Below are 21,699 nucleotides of genomic sequence, written 5' to 3' on the forward strand. Positions count from 1 at the left end.
TTACAAATGAAACGCCATTTATTCTGAATACATGAATTGCAGTTGTAAGTAGATGATGTTAAATGTTCACTTGGGATACGGTAGCATTTTTTAGGTAAGGAGCACACATGAGCCTGAATTACAACAAAACACAAGTTGACACTAGGAAGCAAATTTTCATTCAGTGTGACAAAAACAAAGCAGTTTTGTGTTTAGCCACAAATATAATTACGGACTATTTCTGCAACAGTCTCAAGCTGCTTGGTAAAACTCTAGATGGATAACCTCTGTAGAACAAAAACTTAGAGACAGTATTGATTAAAATGGCAGGGGCTAGCTTGCTTCAGAGAATGCTAATCTTTTCACAACCCCAATTACAAAATCCCTACCTTTTGTTCATGTTGACTGCTGCCGAACTGTTAGGTCCAAAATAAGCCAAGAAGTACCATCTCAGCTTGAACAGTGGAAAACAAACAATATGGCGACAGCCCTGTAAACGTCTTTTTACGATTTTAAATTGTTTCAGTGCTCCGGGTTCAGCAACCAGCATGTATGTATGTTTTTGTATAACCGTCACGTACTCTCTCTATGCAGGATCGCATTTATTGGACAGACTTAGAGGACGAAGCGATATACAGCGCCAACCGACTGACAGGACATGATGTGGCGAAGGTGGCAGAGCACCTCAACAACCCCCTGGACCTGGTGGTGTTTCATGAACAGAGGCAGCCAAAGGGTGAGACTGAGAAAAATGCTGAGAATGGTGATTTTTTTTTTTGTTGTTGTTGGTGGGACTGATCAGATGAGGAGCTAATTGGGCAATCATGACTTTCTGATCATGGTTGCTCCATATACCATTCTCTGTGTGATTAGAATCATGGGTGTGCTGGGCATGTCCGGTGATGTGTTTGTTAATTTTCCCAAGATGGATGCATTCCCAGGTGTGTGTGTGTGTGTGTGTGTGTGTGTGTGTGTGTGTGTGTGTGTGTTTGTTTGTGTTTCGGTGAGTTTAACAGTGTGTTTTAGCAATTTGTTTGTGTGAGTGTGTTTTCATGCTTTGTTTTCTCTGCTCACTCCGAGCTCAGAGCAGTCTTGTCTGAGTGCCAGTAGGGAGCTAATTGCATTCTCTCATTAATAAATCAAGAGTTCTGCTCAAAGAGATATCACAGAATTAAGCATGTTTTTTTCCAAAATGCCAACAAAAAGCAAGGCATAAAACAACCAGGCCTAACCAGGCTAAATGAAAGAAATCTAGATATTAGTGTCACTAAGAAGTGAAATATTTGATAAAATGTGACCTTGACTGCAGCAGTTTGCAAGGTCAACCTCCTCTCTTCCATTTTATCTTTTCCTCCCTTGATTTTCAAACCATTTTTAGTCAGTCAGTGATTACACTACAAATATAACATCCCCAAAGAGGGAAGAGCATTGCTAATGGTTGGTTGCCACAATACACCTCCACACATTCATGGCTCCAATATCTTCTAGTACGCCTCTCAACATGTCTTCATTTTTTGACACATTTCCTAAAAAGAGCCTCTCTTCCTCTCCTCTCTTTGTTTTGCCTGCTTTATTTTTATTATTCATCCTTTCAGGTTGTGTGTCCGCACCATCCGTTTAATATCTCAGGAACACCTGGATGGAATTTTTACATTCACTTGGACTCAAGAATGAACTGAGCTGAGAAATTGCTGGTCAAAGGTCAAAGGTCACTGTGACCTCACAAAACACGTTTTTGGCCATAACACTAATTGCGACACAGTTTCACACAAATGTCTGATAGGATAAAGCGATAAAGTGATGACATTTTATATCCAAAAGGTCGACTTCCCTGTAACATCATAATGTTGAGCAAAAACACTTTTCTAGCCATTATTCAACGCCATAACTCGGGACCAGAAGGGGAGATTGTGACCATATTAACTAATCATGGGTGTCCACCTTGAAACTGCGGTGATTGTTCTCTACGCTGCCGGGTTTATGATGTGTGTGAATCATCCACGTTTTAGCTGTGGGTTCTTTATTTGAAGCGCTGTCGACTGTCATGGCTGCAACTTTGTGTTCTGTGAATATCACAAATCAAAAAGTACACTTAATATCTTTTTTATTAAATTCCTTGATAGTCCTCACTACATATATTATATGAGTCTGGACAGACATGGATGTGAACTGCTGTTTTTTATCCATCCAGCTGTGCTTTGAAGCCTAGCTTCCCTGTTTTAGTTCTTTTTCTAGTGAAGGAAGCAGAATAACCGGAGGGGACAAGCTATTTGAAACTTTAGAACAACATCACTTTCCAAATGTTTTTTATCTCAGTCCATTTTTTTTTACCTTTTTACTTTCTTTCCTTACATCCTTCCTTCCCATCCTTATCATCCAATTTCTTTTGGTGTGGCCTCCTTTTCACTCTCTGTTCTCCTTTCCTCTCCCCACTCTGCCCCTTTCTTCACCCAGCATCGAATGTTAATTTATCACCGTAGTGTGTCATGGCATTCCTAAAAAGCTTCAGTTCTTCTTAATATGGAAAGCAGGTAAAGAGTGTTATTTGGAGCCTCTAAGAATTTCATTTAGACAGCTGATCATATTACTGTACTGTGCTTGTTATGCTGAGATGTTGTACTAAAGCATGCGTACATTCCCTGCTTATTAAAATCTCACTGTGTGCAGTGAGTGATGTTGCTTCTTCCCCTGATGGCTGATGATTCCTCTGATGTGCTGCTGTCTCAAACCATGCACCAAGTCAGGAGGCAGAACTCGACCGCGACCTGACCTAATTCTGGTGCTTCCCCACATGACAAGAGTAGCAATCTTTTTTCATTAGAGTCGAGGGTTGGGAAACAACGTGTAAATTTTTCATTTGGGTGTAGAGATTTAAAAAAAGAAAGTTTAGACACCCTTGTCTTAACCTAAGCATGTCTTCATTGGACCAGAAAATAGGTTGTGGGATGAAATAAAACACTGTAAAAGTGTCGGCGTCTATTTTATGTTGCTTTGCTGTACCACACAGTATAAGGTTAGTGTAGGAAGTAGTACAGAGTTCTGCTTTACGCATTGCCAGCCAGTCTAGGTGGACATGAATTCAGTTCACAATTACACTTTGATGCTTTTGATGCAGACCGGGACTCAAAGCTGGGGCTCTGTCTTCAATTCTTAATATTCTTTTCTTCCTGATTACTCTGGTCTACAGCACACGTAAACCTCTGTGCACATCACCCTGGCACTGACATAAGATTTCAATTTGCTGCACGCATTTGGGAAAAGCACCAAATGTTTAGAAATGTCAGTGCTAAAGGTTTATAAAATCATGGTTTTCACTAGAGATACAAGGCTGCAGAATGTGCAAAGATGAAATTATTCATTTATTATATTTAATTTCTTTGGAAGAAAACCAATTACAAAATCTTGTTTCCCAAAACCCTTGTATAATCCTCTTCTGTTTCTGCTTGTGTGTCCTCCCCCAGCCCCCGACACCTGTAATTTGGGCAGTCTTCCGAACGGTGGCTGTGAGTACCTTTGTCTGAAGGCCCCTCAGATCACAGACCACTCCCCCAAGTACACCTGTGCCTGTCCTGATGGCATGGAGCTGGGACCAGACATGAGGCGCTGTGCTGTAGGTAAGTCGGCCACAACGTGAACCAGTAAATCACACAGGCAGGGAGCAAAAGCCTAATTAAAAGAATTTGTTGAGAAATGTCACATGGTGTCTACATCACCGAAATGCCAGTGACATGATGGAGTGCCAGGCCATAAGGATATTAAGCTGGACTGGAGTTTCACTCTCTGGATTCGGCTAAAATGAGTCCACCACAAAATTAAGTATTTATACCGATCTATAAATAAATGTTCCGCTTTAAACTATTCAGTACATTGAGGATTTCTAATCTTATACATAGATGACTATGGAAAATATTTCTCATGCCAATATATGCTGAAGAAATTATGTTATTTTTTTAGCCTGTTATGTCAAATATGATGTAGGTTCTTCTCTCACAACAGCTGTACCACATCTGTTCAAAACACCATATTCACTATTAGACTTTTATCTGAAATCCAGTGTTCATCAACATCTCCTCATCTTATTCTATTGATTATATTCCCTCAGAGAATTCAATACCTGTGCTTACAGTCACACTATCTCGGGAAGTGAGTCAGGGATTCTCCCAGTTTAACCTGTGTTCCCGGCCCACCTCCGTTATTTCTCCGACCTTATTTCAACCCATCAGCTTGTCGCCAGCTTCAGTGCAGTCACCACATTTGTAAAGTTGTTATCCTTAATACACCCTCTCCCTGTTTTGCTCCTCGTGTTTGAACAGGTGAGTAAAAAAAAGAAGCTGACAGAGAAAAGAGAGAAACAGAAAGGGAGAGAGATGATGTATGTAGGCCACCGTTCAGAGAATCCCTCTGAGAAAAGACAGAACATGGTCACTGAGCATACACACAGACAGAGAAAGAGAGAGAGAGAGACATCCCAATGCAGAACAGATATATCTGCTGAGCACTTACTTTGTTTTGATAAAATGGCCTCTTACACTGTGTTCGTCTGGCTCTCGGCTTAATGTCTCTGCCTGTTCTGAGGCAACCATAAAACCTTGACGAAATGTGTTTGGAAGCCCCCAATCAAATCAAATCACTTTTTTATACTGTCATTGAGTCGTATGGTAATGCAAACAGAAAGGTCTGTCAATGGTGACCTGGTGCATATTATGTACTATTGATGCACATAAAAGTGATCAGAGGCAAAGTTGGAAAATAGAGAAAGATGGATTTGGTGAAAGTGATAGCTGATCTGCTGCAGTGAACTGCTGAGGCAGAGCAGAGGCTCAGTAGCCATGTTTAGCAATAAAGTCAAACTTAATAGACGGAGATAATTTGCTATTATCTTTTATTGACTTTCAATGCAAATGCATGATGGTTAAATCTTGTTATTGTTGTAAAAATGTTTTATATTCAAATTAATGATTCCATTCATGACACAATCATTGACTGAAGCTGAAGAGCTTGATATACAGTATGTAATGCATAACACAGGAACACATTTAGTTGTTTTGAATATCTTGTCGATGACCTGGAAGTGGAAACGTGATTGTGACGTGTTTGTCAGCTGTGAGCAAAATCCCAGGTGCTAATGATTTTCGTTCCGTTTCTCTTGTGCAGTTCGACCCAGGGCAACCACAACACCTCCTCCAACCACCACCACCTCCACAACAACTCCCACCACCACCACTACAACGAGCACTAAACCAACCAGCACAACTGTTACCACCAGCACAACTCCCCCTACCACCACCACCACCACCACCACAAGTACCACCAGCACCTCCGCTGCTACCACACTCAGGCCCACGACCAGACGCCTGACGACAACAACGGCCTCTCCTCAGACCCCCAGAAGCACCTCTACAGAGCACCCCCGGACCCCCGCCGCCACGAGTACAGAGACGACCAGGTTCAGCAGCACAACCAAGACATCAACATCCACACACACACCTTTGTTAGGCCCAGCTGCCCCCAACAGCATTCAGAGAGAGAGCAACGGCAACCTCTCCCACAGAGGTAAGGATCACGGCGAGCTGGGTCGGTGCATAGGAATGTGAGTCTGTGTGAAGTGAGTGTATGCAGACAGTGTGTGTGTTCCTCTGTGTGTGTAATACTCCACTGCCATCACTACAGCTACCACCTGCCATTAAAGCAGCAGGGAGCTGAAAACCACTACTTACATCAGTTCCCCTCCTTTCTCTGGCTTTTCCCTCTTGCACACACACACACACACACACACATACCAACATATACCAACACACACTCACTAGTGTTATCTCTCGGTCTGCTTGCTGTTGGTCCCTCATGAGCAGCGTGTAACAGAGCTGTCAGAGCTAACAAACGACAGTCCCCTCCATTCTCGCCTTCCACCTCTCATCACTCATCCTCACTTTCTGACAGCCTGTCTTTGTCTCTCTCTCCCTCCCTCTCGCTCTCTCTTTCACTCTCGCTCTCCAAAACTGGCAGCAGTATTCGGTCCTCGCACCAATCAAGCTTTACTGGCGCGACTGAAAAATACCACTTCACAGTTTGTTTCCCCAGACAAACAGTGACAGCAGAGTATAACAGCAGTAACAATGGTTTTACAAAGCCAGGCTAAGACTTAAATTGTATTTGGAAGCGGAGAAGAATCCTTGATAGCACCACAAAGCAAAATTGATAAACCACTGTGCCGCACACCGCATGCTTTGTTGTGATTTTGTTTTAGAAATCAGTGTTTTCAGCTTTCACTGTTTTTTCCATCCTTCGCTACACGGAGACATTAACATGAGATGGATGTAACTGCCAAACTGCTAAAGCGGACTGCAAGAATCCTCTAAATGAGTTGCTTTTTCAGCACTTTACTCTTAAGGATATTTAGATTTTGTTTACTAAAAGAAAGAAATGAAATGTGGATATGGGCATTAGTTTTTGCATGTTCCTAGAGCTCCAGTGCCTTTTTCAGACCTAAGCAGGAGAGACTGTAAAACAATAGCAAAAACTGACTGATTTATGGAGTTACTTATACACACTAGAAGAATCTTCTAATATTAGAATGACACAGTCTACTGCTCAAAGAGAATAAGAGATGGAATAGAAGATGGTAGTGGTTGGTTAGTGAGAAAGATTGTGAGTTTCTGCACTGTGTTTGAACTTTACAATATTGCATTTACATCAGAGACATTTCTCATTATACTGAGACACCAGAAGAGCAAGGCTTGAGGATGAACAAGGTATACAGAAGGGAGAGGAGCAGGGAAAGATGATGAAAGTTTAAAATGGGTGTGAGAGTTGTAGGAAAAGGATGAATAAGACACAAGAGGAGGACAGGGAAATGAATATGGAAAAAGAGGGAGAAGTAAAACGAAGGATTGTTAAATAAAAAAAGGAACAGTGTGAGACAATAAAGAGATCATCGAGGAACAAAAATGAACAAGGAGAAAAAAAAGGGCATGACAGTCCAGCTTTTGAACGGAGAGGATGGGACTTGAAAAATTACACACTGTTGGAGGGAAAAACAGCATTTACAAGGATGAGAAAAGACGGGATGGAAAAGAGGCAGGAGAGAAAGTGATTTTCTGGGAATTAAAGAGAATGGCTGCTCCAGCTAGTCTCATCACTTTGGGGGCCGGGGTTTCTCGGAGTTACAAAGAAAGCAAGAACATGTTTCCTCTAGTCTCTGAAGTTGTCAGCCCCCTCACCACACCACAAGTGCTCCAGATGAGAGGTGGAGCAGACACGGTTGAGAAAATGGAGCATGAACAAGACGCGTCTCTAAGCCCGTGGGCCATGTGTTATCATTTTTAACTCAGTGCACACTGTCAAGTTTGCCGGCATCAGCTGTTACACATGTGCGCTGCTGCAGCTGGCAGAGTGCAGCGAGGAAGAACCAGGAGTCTCACAAAAAAAAGAGATAAACAACAGCTGGTACACAAAGTGTATATGCATCTGTTCTCTTACAAATTTGAACCTTCACTTTTGATGCTAGTAATTATTCATCAATCCTAAAGCAACATTGGGCAAGAAAGGAAGATGTTGTTCTTCCTAAGGCACTTCCAATGTATAGTAGGTGACGGGGGATAAAATCCACAGTTCTCATTCTGTGCAAAAATGCATTCCAAGGTTTATCTGAATGAGGCTTCAGCAGTTTGAGTTGAGCAAATCAAGTCAGTATCTTTCAAAGTTAGTTTTTTCTAGCACCAAAGTCCATGACTGTATCTCTCTCCCTCCACCACAGCCCAGCACAGAAATACTGTGTGTGGAAACTATAGAAGTGCTAAAAAGACAGTGTAACTTTAGCAGATACCCACTTGATTTGACTAAGTCAGACTCCTGAAGCCTCATATTAGCTTCGGATAAACTTTGGAATTTTTGCACAAATTCTTTGCACAGACGAGGACCGTGTATTTTCTTCCATGTCCCATATATTGTCCTGTGAGTATTGTATTAAGACAGAAATCAAAAAACTAGGAACGTGCCCTTTAATTGTTTGGCCATTCATTCTGCTTTTAAGCTGATCCATTTGATTCCTTTGATGGCTGTTGATTAAGATATGAAGCAGGTAAGCAGTGTATGCATTTAATATTAGAATTCCTACATGGTGACTTTAATATTATTTTCTATATTGTAGGTAACTTACACATTATGATAGTTATATTTAAATATAGGGATATAAATAGGGACATTTCATAGAGGCATACAACAGTGAATTCTTTTTGAACTTTAAATCCCTCCAGATATAATAGCCTTAATGAAATTGAAACTTTTTAGTTTTCTGTCTTCCTCTTTCGCTCTCTCCTTCTCTCTCTGCCTTCACTTTCCAGGGGTGCTTTTTCATAATTGCTGCTTTAATAAGATTCTATTAATCCACCTTTTAGAGTCTTAGGACCCATTGGATGTCACTCATGCTTTAAAGTAAGCTCAATTCACTTCTGCTGACTCAGGGCTAAGACACGTCACTACTGAAGACATAAAGAGGTACAGCAGGTGACACTGAAGTCGTATCATCTGCTGTACCTCCTTATGTCTTTGTCTATCTATGTCTCCATGTGTGTGTTTGTGTGTGTGTGTGTGTGTGTGTGTGTGCGCTATATATGAGATAAAATGTACGTCCTAATTGTATGTCCCATCAGCCACGTCCCATCTGTGCCTTTTTGCCATACATACAACTACACAGAGTCTCTTTCTAGAATGAGCCAATCAGTATGCAGGGCCAGCGCTGTGATCTCTTCTGTTAATCTTCCTCACTAGACTTCATTATAGCCATCTGATCACACTTTGGCTAATGGCTAGCCTGCTGCTAATAGGAGTGTTGGGAGCAGGATTAATGTCAAAGCTCCACACCGACCTGTTGGGGTGAGAGTTGAAGGGGAGTGAGGATACGGAGCATGTCTGGAATAAATTGTATACTGTGTTGCACTGTGACAGAAAATGAAAACATGCTGCAGAAAAAGAAGAGGTTATATGTTATAGTTCACTCTCAAGGTCACCTGGAGACTCACAGCAGGTTTTAAGCCTCAAAAATCTATGATGTATTGCTTCCTGAATCCAGATGTGTTTTTGAATAGTAATAGAGCAAAATCTGATGTATTGCTCGCTGAAATTTCATTTGTCTTCTCTTATATGAAAAAGCATCTCATTGCATTTATATGGCATGGTATAATTCATTCGCATTTCATTTACACATGCTGTTGTCTGCAGTCCAAAGTGAAATCAAATGGATTCTCTGCCTGTATATTATGTAAATATGTTTTTTTTTTCAGCATGATGCTTTTTCAGCTGCAGCAAAGTTCTTTTTCTCTCTAGCAAGGCCTCGGGGGAGGGTGTTTTGGAATAGAACTTTTTGCTTAGTTTTATTTTTTCCTTTCTTGTTCTGTTCATCTCAGCTGCGAGTGATCACTACCTCATAGGTAACAACATCACAGTAGCTGTTCTGGGGATAGTCATTCCTATCGGTGAGTACTCTTGACTTTGTTGTCTTTGCTTTCTGCCTGCCTGCTTCTCCCTCCTTGCTTCTCCGTCTCTGCTTGTCGCTCAAGTCCTGCATGTTGTGTATGGACATGGTATTTTGTGTAAGCGTGTGTTTTTGTACCGGAATATGTGTCTGTGTGCGACTGGGCCATTTTTACTTCCACTTGACTGATTAAAATGAGTATATTTTAGATTTAATAACAACAATTTACATCATTTGAACATGTCAGGCCCTCAGCAGTCATAGCAGTGATGGTTTACAAAACAATAGTTTAGTAATTGACAAAATGTACTTAACTGTGGTGTTATCAAACAACAGCCTCCTGGCCAAGGGCTTGAAAAAACCATGGCCAGGCCTTTGTAATGTGCATGTTATGTCATTATTAATGGGATTTGAGCAAATGGAAATCCAATTCATGTTTTCCCAACACATTTGACCAGCTGTTATGGCATTAAGCTCGTGTTCCCACTCTGATCACACAGTATGTTCAGACTGCAATCAATCCAGTGCTCTGGCCCATTTCTGTGCCCCAGTGGGCTGAGAATGGGTTACACAATCGCTGGAATCAGTTTTAGAACAGGAGGAAATATCAAAGGACTGAACGGGGAATTAATGAGGTGAAATTGTGGTTTTGGCCCTGGAGCAGTGGAAATTTCTGACCTGAGAAATAACATTATCATCAGTTCAGGGTGAAAAAATAAAAGCTACTATTACACCACCACACCATACCATACTAATAAAGGTCAGGTGCATGAGGAGATTGCAAGTTCTTACAATCAAACCAGCTTAGTAAAGTTAATCTATTACATTAGCTCTGATTAAAATGATAATTTTATGGGACTATTTAATACTTTCATGCCTAACCTAACATAGAAATCAGCTGAATGTGCAAATGACCTTATAGTAGCAGCATATGTCGTTAATTGAGATCTCTTTCATCCCTAATATTGAATAGTTTGATAAGTTATGGGAGCGCTAAAACAGCGTCAAGCTATTTTTTTTGTCTCCTCATTCTCAGCAATTGAGATATCAGCTCATTAAAAAAAACCCCAGAGACTGTTAACTCTTTCCACTCCATCCCCCATTCTCCCCTTCTGTCATTCACCACAGCCATAAATCCCCCTATTATATTTTTTTTGGCAGCTTTGAAACATTAATTATTGCAGAAGTCCACCAGGGCCGGATTTCTGCACCCCACTTCTCCGTTCAGATCCACTAATGTACCACGCCCACCCACAGCTCCACGAGGGGAAACAGCCCAACAATGATTATCAGTCTTAAGCCCAAGTCAGGCTGTTATGCCACTCTCTAATTGGACTGAAAGTGAAATTTTCTAAATGATACAAAAGCTGATGGGTTTTTTTTTTTTTTTTTTTTTCAAACCAGTGAGGTTTTTGAGAAGAACAAAGGAGGAACTGGGGTTTCCGGCCCAGTCACACAGGGATCTCAAGTGCCTATCCAACAAAAGAGTAATTAGATGGGGCTTACACAGCAGATGCAGACACATGTATGGATGTGGGCATACGCACTTACACACACTTGTTTTACCCCTCCTCATTGACATACCTTTGGTTTGGCTCCACACACACATACGCTCATACATACACTATACACACACAGGTCCTACAGGGCAGCTTGGCAGTCATGCAGATATGGTAATGAGAGGAGAGAGACAGAGCTTATCTCAAATCCTCCAATCCCCCACCCTCTCTCCTTCCATGCTCTTTCTCCCCTGTCCATTTTCCTCTCATAACTCCTTCCAAAAACACCCGAGTCAGGCCATCTGCAGATAGTGTTTAATTTTTTAACCCAAGTGAGTGCAGAATTATAAATCATTGCCCAAATGTAGCACAAGGCTAATATGCTGATGACAGTTAAGCAACCTTGCTGGGCTCTGATTCAAAAAACCTAAAAAGCCTAATCACTTGCTTCAGTACTCGAATGCTACAAGATTTAATCGAAAAACCTGTGTGGTTCAGTCTTTGTACGCGTGTGCATGTATTTGTGTTTGAGTGTGTGTGTGTGTGTGTGTGTGTTTATGTCTTGGATGTAGGGTTGTGTGTAGTATGTGCGTGACAGTGCATGCAGGCATTCATTCTTGCAAGTTGTGCATGTGTTTGTGTGTTTTTGGTCATTCTGTAAGATTGAAACTGAGTGGGAATGTATTAGAATATATATTTATACAGAATGAAGGCTCATTGTTTTGTTTCATTTTTTTTACAGATTTTTACTGAAAAATATATATATATATAATTTCTTTTAAATATCTGATGCATATACAGGGTTTCCCACAGGGACTAGTGCAGCCAAGGTGGTTATCCTGACTCCTCCTGTGATCATTCATCTACAGTTTAGTTTGTAGATGAATGCCTCAACAATAGCTACAGCTACTAAATATTTTTGCTCTGTGAAATAGCACCTCTGCTCCTCTTTGAAGGCCAATGTTTTATTTCAGACTCAACTTCTTCTGTTTTTTTTTTTTGGGCGAGGTGGCCAATCTCCAATCTAAAACTCTGCAGGAAACTGATTTTAAGGAGCATTTCATTTCCCCAAACATCAGGAACTTGTTGCTTTCCCCTGCAAAAACATGCTGATAAATAAACAAGGTCCTCTTGTGGTGTGTACCATTCAGTAAACTCTTTGTGTAGTAAGAAGTGAAGAGAAAACAGGGCTTTCAAAGTAATTAAAAACAAAAATTACTATTGAAACAGGGCATGCACTTAAAATGTCATCTTGACAGTCCAATTTTGACCCTAAATTTTGGAATTTTCCTCCTTTAAAAAAACAAAAATAACATGTTACATTTTTTGGACTGCTTTAGCCAGAAAAAAAAACAAACCGAACCAAACTTTTTGCAACCAAAACAAGACTCCTTAGTTCATTCTGTGCAACTGTCACCTCTGCCTCTTTACTAAATATTGTGTTTAGAGTGTGAGAGTCCACCTAGATTGTATATGTATATACATATATATGTATGATGTATATTTTATATTTGATTTTGAAAACTAAAGTCTGAAAATAATGAGCCTTCAGAGCATGAAGGAAAGTCTGAATTGTGCTTGTGTGTGTGTGAGAGTGCTTAAAGCGCCGCTCTGTGTCCCCTGGGCTGTGTTAACGCTCCCGCCGTGTGTTGTTGTTGTGTGTGTGTTAAACACATGCAGTCCCTATCCTTGCCACAGTGGTCATCGGATTACTCTGCACCGGCGGATACCTGGTTTGGCGCAACTGGCGACGCAAGAACACCAAGAGCATGAATTTCGACAACCCCGTTTACCGCAAAACCACAGAGGACGACGACGACGAAATCCACATCGGCCGACACAGCGAGTCCATCGGTCACGTCTACCCAGCAGTGAGTGGCAGCCACAGTCAGCCATTCATAGCGCTCCCTCTAGGGGGCGGCATCACAGACAGCAACTCTCACTGGTACTCAGGGGCGCCGATGCTCTCCAGCGGCAAATGAGAGAAGCTGCAGAGGAAAGGAAGGAATATTTTGAGATGTGGGAGGATGCGCTGGGGTTTGGAAAAGCCCTGTTGTTGTACATGTAGGCCTGGTGCAAAGAAAGAACAGGCTTGCACACGTCCACATGCTCACATATCATTTTTGTAGTAATCACTGAAGCCACCAATCATACACACACATAAGCCCTTCACCTGTACACCATGTCCACTCCATTCACCTCCATAGACCATAATCATACAGCACATATGTATATCAGTGCCAGATCCCCGTCGCCATCCCATTTATTTGTACATTGTGTTAGTTCTTCTGGTTGTTTGTCCTGTTACTGTATGTCTTTTAATAGGCCCCCTGTTCCCTGACTAAACTCCCCACACAGGTACATATCATCTGATGCAAAAGTTTGCATTTTTTCTACATGATCACTAAACAACAGAAAATATTTACCACAAGGTAGCATACTTGTCAGAGAGGAATTTTGTAGATTATAACAAAAGGCCTTCCATGCATTAGAGGCTTAAATAATTACTGTTGTCTTGATGCCGTGCAGTTTGTACAACAGAGAGATGCATGCAGTGGCATCTGTGTGTTAGCAGAACAAGTTATTTTAGTGTTGAGATGATGCCTTTGAGGAGAAAGAGGACTAGCTTTATAGTCACCTCAGAAAGGCTGAGTGACAGGACAGCAGAGTGCAGGATTAGACCGCTCAGCAAATAAATTGGATTTTTAGAGTGCATGGTAACATTATGATATTGCCAGTGCCACTATGTGAATTTTATTTTTTCATTACTGTGTAAGTAAGACATAAAACATAAAAAAGGGAGCATAAATCAGAACCAAGGACAGTTCACGATAGATTTTTTCTCATATTCTATCTTGTGTGCAGTTGCAGAAACCATGAGTCTCCACATGATGAGTTGCAGATGACCCTGTTGATTTCCCATTGATGTAGATGCATTTTTGAGAATCCTTTATATGGCACAAAGCTGCGTTTTCTAAAAACTCAGGAGACAGTGCCAGCAATGATTTGCACCCAAATCCACTTAAATGTGGAGGGCATGTGTCATCAGGACACTTGTGACATTTATTGAATATGCTTGTTGTTTTAGATATCGGAGAGCAAGCAGAGAAGGGCAGCCAAAAAGGATTATTGGGGGGGGGGGGGAGTAGCGCTTTGATCGGTTGGCATGGTAACGCAGATTTCTTTGTGTTGCTCTGGAGAGAAAGGAGGCAAAGAATTCTGGGTATCACTGGCATGATGACAGGTTGAGACGCACGCACACAGACATGCACACACACGCACGCACACAGATATGCACACAAACGCACACACACAAAACAGGTGCACGACTGAGTCATATTAAGATTCAAGGTCAAAGTAACAACCACATTCAGTGAAAGGCTAGAGAGAGAGGACTATGGTCTCTCTCTCTCGTCTCCACATTTTATTATTTACTTCTGTACAAATCTCTTTATTGTCTCTTCATCTTTTTACTTGTTTTCTTCCTCTCCTCTCCTCTCCTTCCATGGCGATATGGCAGCTCAGACAGCCAGAGAAATCAGGTTGGCATTATGTGGGCCAGACATTCAGCTGTAGGCATGCATCCTGCATTCTTCGCATAGAAACAGCCAGAGAAGGAGGGAATGAACAAGGGAGGGGGGATCGCAAAGAGGTAAAAGAAGGTCAGGAAAGGAGGGAGAAGTGTGGACTGCAAGGAGGAGTAAGAGAATGGAAATATGAATATATGAACCCGCCATTTCTTTTCCTGACTTCCACCTAGACTTGAATCTGTCTCTTTTTTCTCCTCTGTTCTTCATGCCAGTCTGTTTTCTATCTTACTTCTCTCTCTCTCTCTCTCTCTCTCTCTCTCTCTCTCTCTCTCTCTCTCTCTATCTATCTCTCTCTCTCTTTTACCAGCCTACTGTGGTAACAGTCTTTTTATCTGCTGTTTGCAGCGCGTGGCACTCAGTCTGGAGGATGATGGCTATCCCTGAGGGGTGGGATGCAGCCTGCCCTCCCCCAATCCCCATCCTGGCCCCTCCTCTCACCACAGCCTCTACACCACTACAATGAGGCCAGTACAACGCAGAGGAGAAACAGAAAGAGAAGAGAGAGTCCTCATTTTTGCCTCCCCCTTTTTAAGGAGCAGGGATGACATGTACATCTCATAAACCCCCCCTCCTTCCTCTCCTACTCTGTCCGCTGGAGTAACATTACTACCACTACTAGCAACTATACTACTTCCTTTAGTGCTAGTTATTAGTAGCCTCTGCTCCACTCCTCTCTTCTCTCTGCCTCTTGTTAGTTGTAGTGGTGTATAAAAATGCTGCTTGATGATTTTGTTCAGACTAACCTCATCCCGTTGTCTCAGTGCACATTGTAAATAGAAGGCTGCCTGGCCAGTGTACATGGGAAAAAAAAGCCAGCATGCGTTATTGCGTTAATTTCTCATATTTTGACTCTTTATTTATTTGGATGTTTGCTGTTGTAAATATGTAATCAGCATCGATCGGTACCGCACAGTACTAAAAGCAGATTTGTTCAAGTTTGTAAGGATAAACAGTAGCAGGCAAGGACATTATTTTTCTTCATAGTTCCCTTTTACATCTTGTGTTGACAACACAGATTTTCTTTTTTTTTTTAAACGGGAGGGATGTCATCCTTTTTCACACCCAACCCTTCAGATTCGCCCCTTGACATATATTATATAGAGAAAGACAGCTAAATATAGCCAAGGGGAAAGGAGACATAAAAAAATGATTGGGTGGTCTCCATGTTTGGAGGTGATTTTGGGGTGAAAGAGATTTTTTTTTTTTTTTTGAGGGGAATGGGAGGATTTGTGCCACCAGAGGGTAGTGCCTCAAGGCAAAAAGCAGCAGGGCAGAAAAGGCAAAGGATTATGGGTAATCCTCTCTCCTGGTATCAGTGGTATGCGTACAGTCTATAATGAACTTGGGATTGTTTGCTCATTTGCGGTATGTGTAAGGATTCCTGCTATTGTTTACTGTATGTTTGTGTCTGGTTGTAGAAGTGAAGCTTCAGTTCCAGACAACACGGACCTCTGTGTGACTGTATTGATGTGAAAATGGTGCTTTGAGTCTTATTACTACTATTTGTGTATAAATTCATAAGGCTGGACAGACCTGCCAGTGATTTTATGCGCTTTCTGATGTTGGGTGGGTTGGAGTGGCTGGAGCTGTATACATTTGAAAGTACAGCTGCACATTCTATATTGGAAGTGTGAGGGCATCAGAGAGGTTCTGCACAGCTACACCAGTCCTGTTTTTTTGACTGCTTCTGTTTGAAATGAAGATTCAGTTTCAACCTCTTGCAAGGTCTTTGAACAGAAGAAGAGAGCATAAAATACACAACGGATTCCTCATATACAGTATATCCTGACACAACGCAAAAGCAAGGAAAGGGAAAGGAGAGAGACAAGAGAAAGGTGAACACGTGTATATTGTGGTTGACTGCTCTGTGTCTCCTGGGCTGTGTTAACACTCCCGCCGTTGAGTAATAGACAACTGCCAACTGTGAGTTTTTGCTGTATTTATGGCTCTAATGAGATTTTTACACTGCATTATTCTCACGGGTGTTATCTCCTGAAATATCACTTGTTTCAAAATTTAAATATGCAGTTGTTTCTCTACAACTGCCAAACACAGACAGTCAGTGTTTGAACTTGAGCACACTCTAAGTATCAGTGGCAGTGTCTCAGTGGCTGCACACCACTGGTTTTGGTGATTCAGAGCCTGATAACTGCTGCATCTTCCCTCCCCTCTTTAACAGTGTAGCTGTGTGTTTTCTGGAAGAGATGGTGTTGGAAGAAAAAAAAAAAAGCCCACATTGAGAAGAAATGACTTTCTGCTGTCACTGACTGTTCAGTGGGGTTGTGAGCGGTCCTGTTTTGTATGAACAGATGACTAATACGCTGAGGCTGAATGAGCCCAGCACTGATTTGATTTGAAAGCTGGGTAGAGAGGAAATGTGTAAACCAGCGTAAAGAGCTGATCTTCCACTGGCTTGCCACAGACATGGTTCCAGCCCATTGAATCAGATGGAATTTATGCCCAGTGAATATCGCAATAATTGCTCATAATGTGTTGTAACAGTGGATTACTAGAAGCCGTCATGACAGGATAGCATGATAGCTGCCGCGTGTTGTCATGGGAAATTAACAAATTTCCTATTCTGAATGTCATTTAGTCTCAACAAAGGGCATTTTAACTATGTTAAGCACACGTTTAATGCACTTAATACACTGTAGAGCTGTTTTACATTGACTGAACTACACATACCACACGTCTTCCATTCTTAAAATAACAAATCAGAACAATGTCGCATTTCGGCAGAGCTGAGCTAAGACGTGCTTTTGTTTGTCACATCTTCTGTCTTTTATTAATAAACCTGACATATGACTGAATAACAAGCAAAAAAAAAAGTATATAATGCAAACATTAAAGTCTTCCAGTATAGTCTCAGCATGTGTATTCATCCAACTATACAGACAGTGTGTGCGTACAAACAAAGGGAAATTTGATTAGTGGTAGTTATTATTCACAGCTCCCACTGTTTGTTGGAAAGGTTTTCTCCGTGTAGATGCTTGGGTAACCACTAGGGAGGAAGAGACTGTAAAAACAAACAAAGACAAAGGTAGGCAGGAATAACTGCCAGGATTTAGACTACGCCATATGCGAACAGGTTTGGAAGACAAATGTTGGGTAATTTATTTTGCTGGATTTCTGCTGATGTTGTGCCACAGTATTCTGACACCCGCTCCTCTGGCCTCCCGTCCTCAGAAGGATGGCACTGTTGTCCTCTCCGTTTGTGATGCACAGCAGGCGATCTGTATGGACTGTATGTGACGAGTGGCACGCCAGACAGGTAAATTGTAGTCCTCCACAGCACTGCACTCCCCTACGCCTGTCTAATGAGGGAGGATTGAGCACAAGGGGAAGGCCATCTCCTTTCATCTTAACCTTGTAGAGATGAAGGCAAAATAAAATGCATTACGTGGTGGGCCGACTGTGACTCAGCTCAGCATGATCCTTGGCTGGATTGGTGGGCTCCTGCTGTGTTTGGTTTTTAGACAGGATTTAGAAGTGACATGTATGAAACAGTTTAAAATGGACACAGTTCCATTTTGGTATAAACTCCGTTCATTTCATTAATGTTATCAGGATGTGTCATGGCTGTTGTGAATGCTCACAATTTCATATCTTTTTCATACAAACCTAACCTGGAGGAAAGATGAAGATAATAATGTAAGAAGCCAGGAAAGATTGCCCAAGTCAGATATACATTTATTTGTGACTTTGAAATGGGATAAATCACAAACCCCAGGGCTGGATTGAACCTGAAGCTGAGTCAGCTCTGCACTCCACACTTTCCTGCATGTCCATGTTTGCTTCAGGTCTAATTGAGTTCCATACTGAGGGTTTGCAGTGACGAGAATAAATTGCTTATTTATTGAGGTGAGTGAGCGTGGCATTGTAGAGAAGTTATTATTGCTACAGTGTGAAGACAGATTGGCTGCTCCACTTCGTGGCCACCTTGAGAGCAGCCGACTCCACTCAAGGACATGGGAAAAAGTCAGGAAAGGGGCTTTCGTCGTTCATTATAGAGTAGGCAGTAATTGTGGTGGCAGAAGAGGACACGCTTTGACCCTTTGCTTTCTGGGCACCTGTCTGATTGTTGTCAGTATTTATAGGGAGCATTTAGGCATTAATCAATGCTCTAATAACAGCATCATCATAGTTTTACTGTGAGTCAACCCCATAAACAACAGGCTGCAGTTACAAGGATCAGTTTGAGTGTTCCGCCTCATGCTGACAAAGTCTAATGTCCATTTATGTACATATGTTGAGTTATTCTACAACCAGTAATATGTTAACCGCGTAAGTTTCTCACTTCAGGCCAGTTTTTTTTTGTTAATTATTTGCTATTTATAAGTCTTTCAATGTTAGAGAACCATGTGCAACATTAACTATAATATCTTAATGCTTAAAGTTACTTAGCACTCAACCAGAGATGTAAGTGTAGTAAATTTAACTAGTTGCAATACACTGTCTTGAATTGCATTTCAAGAGCGCATATGACACTAAATATCAGTTGTATCCTAAGTGAAGATGTATGCATCACTAGGTTAAATCAGGGTTTAAACTTTTTACACCCAGTAACTGCCAGGTGTAGCCAACTGGAAAAGCTAACGTTGGCTTGATAATATATTATCCATTTGAATTGAAGAAGAGCTAATGAGGTGTGTTTGACACATCTAACCGCCACTATATTTCCTACTCATTCTAAATTGTAGGAATACTGCTAACACTGAAACACTCCTCCATGTGAGTGGATATAAATAAAACAGTCCTTTCTAAATTGACAAAAAACAAACAAACTGGAAGTTAAGTTTAACATATCTCTTGACCGCCTGAAATAGTTATTTTTTGGATGTCATGTCACAATGTGTGTGATGCTACTGTAACTTCCTGTTTACATATCTGATTGCTTTTACGAGGACATTGCTGTTTCCTGGCAATCAATTTGCACATTAGCAAAAATTTTTACCAGCTAAGACATAGATGAAGATTCAATGGTGACACCAAAAACCACTAGTTTCACACTGGCTAGTAGTAAGAAGTAACACACACACACACACACACACACACACACACACACAAACTTAGTCCTGGTTCTCAATTTAAACATTCACTTTACCTAGGATTCATGAATTACACCTGCTCAAGTTCTGTTGTTTCTTTCTTCTGTTCATCTAAATATTTAACTCTTAATTTAAACTAATACATGAACAAAGCATTCGGATATTCACTACTAATACATAATGGGCAGCTCACTATCACAATAGGTCAAACTAAATGATTTCAAACCATCCGTGACAAGGTTGAGTCTGGTTTATGTTATAGAAATTATGTTTCATGTACTTATCTGATCAAAGCAACTACTAACAGTCTTGATAACCCATTATCTAATGTAATTATATGCCGTAATTATAGTGTTCCTGATTTGTGCTCCCTGTTTTTAAACTGTCCTGTCGCTTGTCCTTTCTTCCCTCTGTGCACTCTTTTAATCCCAGTCTATACTGAGCAGAGAGTCTGACCCACGCCGCTTTAACCAGGGTGCAGTGAACGCTTCCTAACATCACTCACATCTCTGCACCACTTCACTTCCTCATTCACTGTATGGATCTAATGCCTGCTGTGAGGCGTCAAGTCTTTCTGTGGTTTGTTATACTACTGAACTTTAGTTTAGAGAGCAAAGTCAGCATTGCTTTCTCTGATGCACCCTCATTCTCTTCCCCCTGCCCATCTCCATCTTAGCCATCAACATCTTTCCTTTGGCAAGGGCTATCAGTCCTTGGGTAGACAGACAGACAGACAGACACACACACACACACACACACACACACACACACACACACTGGAAGAATGGAAAAACACTGTAGGAAATAACCTGGAACTCCAAAAATAACAAGGAAACCCCCGGAGCTGAGAAAAAACTAAACAAAAAAAAAAACCTTCCCAGTTGTGAACCAGTGAACAGGCAATCGAGCATGCTCAGCCAGGAGACGCTGCCCCCCCTCCCCGCCAACTCCCCCCCTCCAGCTACCGTTTGGACCCTCATTGACTCCACTTGGCTGACATTTAGCTCTTGTTGACCCAGTGACTTTCCTTCTCCAGCTGGTTCCTCTTATTATCATGTGGTTTTCTCGGACTGTAAAGTGATTTGTAGTTGTTGCTCTTTTTCTCCTCACCAGACCATTTTCCCAGTTTCATATTTGATCTACTTGATGTTGGACTACTTGAAGGGCAGTGTTCAGTCGCCTACATTTTTATACCAGTCAGTGTAAAATGAAGGTTTTTTTTGGGGGGGAGACGGTGATGGGGAAGTTGTTTGTGTGAATCTTTTCATGGGTCAGGATGATGATGTACAGGGATAACATTTTGATAAATAAGAGTATTGTCACTGATTTCAACATTTGACTTCAATGGTGATTGAGGTGGGAGAAAATCACTTCAAATATAAGAAACTATTGGTCCCAATATTTTTTTCTTGTCTACCTGTCTTTTCTCAAAAATGTTACTGATGTGTCATTGCCTACAAGGAAATCTCAAAAACCATTCGGGGGTCTGTCCATTCCACAGCCATACGACAGGCATTTTTTTTAACGCTGTTTGTTGCACAAAACTTTTCAAGAAGCCTTCTGCACTGTGTAAAGAGATAACGTTCTTAGGAGGGGAGGAATAAAAAGGGGGGAGGGTGGGGTTGGTCCAATGGTACAGTCCAATGGTTTTGAATCATGACTTGTAAATACATTTTCATACAGCAAAAAACTTTTTGATAATGTTTTAAATGTATCTGTAAAAAAAGATGTACATAAACCTCTGGGGTAAAAAGGAGTGTAGACTATATATGAATTTATTTGTACACAAGAGCACTGGATTTCTTTACTACTTGATTGTAACTAAAAATTAATAATCTGCCAAAGTGTTTTTATTTTACTTTTTCTCCTGTCTGTTCCGTTTGTTTGTTTTATTTTTGCTTTTTAACAGCATTTCAGATTTTTAGTGTTCATACTGTGTTTAATTCTGTTGAATAGATTTTGTTGTTGTGTTTTTAAAAAAAGAAAAGGGATTATCATTTAATTTATTGGTGCCTTGTTTTGTGCTCCTGTATACTTTTACTCTTTCTGTTTTTCTGTGTTACGTGTCTGCGGGAGGGTGGGGTGGAGGGTGGGTTATTTGATGGGTTGAT

General features: G+C 41.2%; 1 protein-coding gene across 2 annotated transcripts in view; it reads left to right on the forward strand.

Moving 5' to 3' along the window:
* lrp8 (low density lipoprotein receptor-related protein 8, apolipoprotein e receptor) overlaps positions 1-21,665 on the forward strand; it is a 172,102-nt gene extending 150,437 nt beyond the window's left edge. Inside the window, exons 14-19 of one of the 2 annotated variants that reach the window (XM_087170474.1) lie at positions 574-715; positions 3,441-3,593; positions 5,134-5,532; positions 9,381-9,449; positions 12,628-12,818; positions 14,883-21,665. In XM_087170474.1, coding sequence (XP_087026600.1) covers positions 574-715; positions 3,441-3,593; positions 5,134-5,532; positions 9,381-9,449; positions 12,628-12,818; positions 14,883-14,921 — 993 coding nt within the window. In that variant the 3' untranslated portion in view covers positions 14,922-21,665. Of the gene's footprint in view, positions 1-573; positions 716-3,440; positions 3,594-5,133; positions 5,533-9,380; positions 9,450-12,627; positions 14,086-14,882 lie in introns of those variants that run through there. The other variant, XM_087170473.1, reaches the window with a different exon arrangement.
* Positions 21,666-21,699: the final 34 nt, after the last annotated feature.

Source organism: Seriola lalandi, unplaced genomic scaffold (genome assembly GCF_002814215.2).
Source record: "Seriola lalandi dorsalis isolate HSWRI2012SDOR001 ecotype SW California unplaced genomic scaffold, Sedor1 jcf7180002054949, whole genome shotgun sequence".
In the NCBI taxonomy this organism is placed as follows: domain Eukaryota; kingdom Metazoa; phylum Chordata; class Actinopteri; order Carangiformes; family Carangidae; genus Seriola; species Seriola lalandi.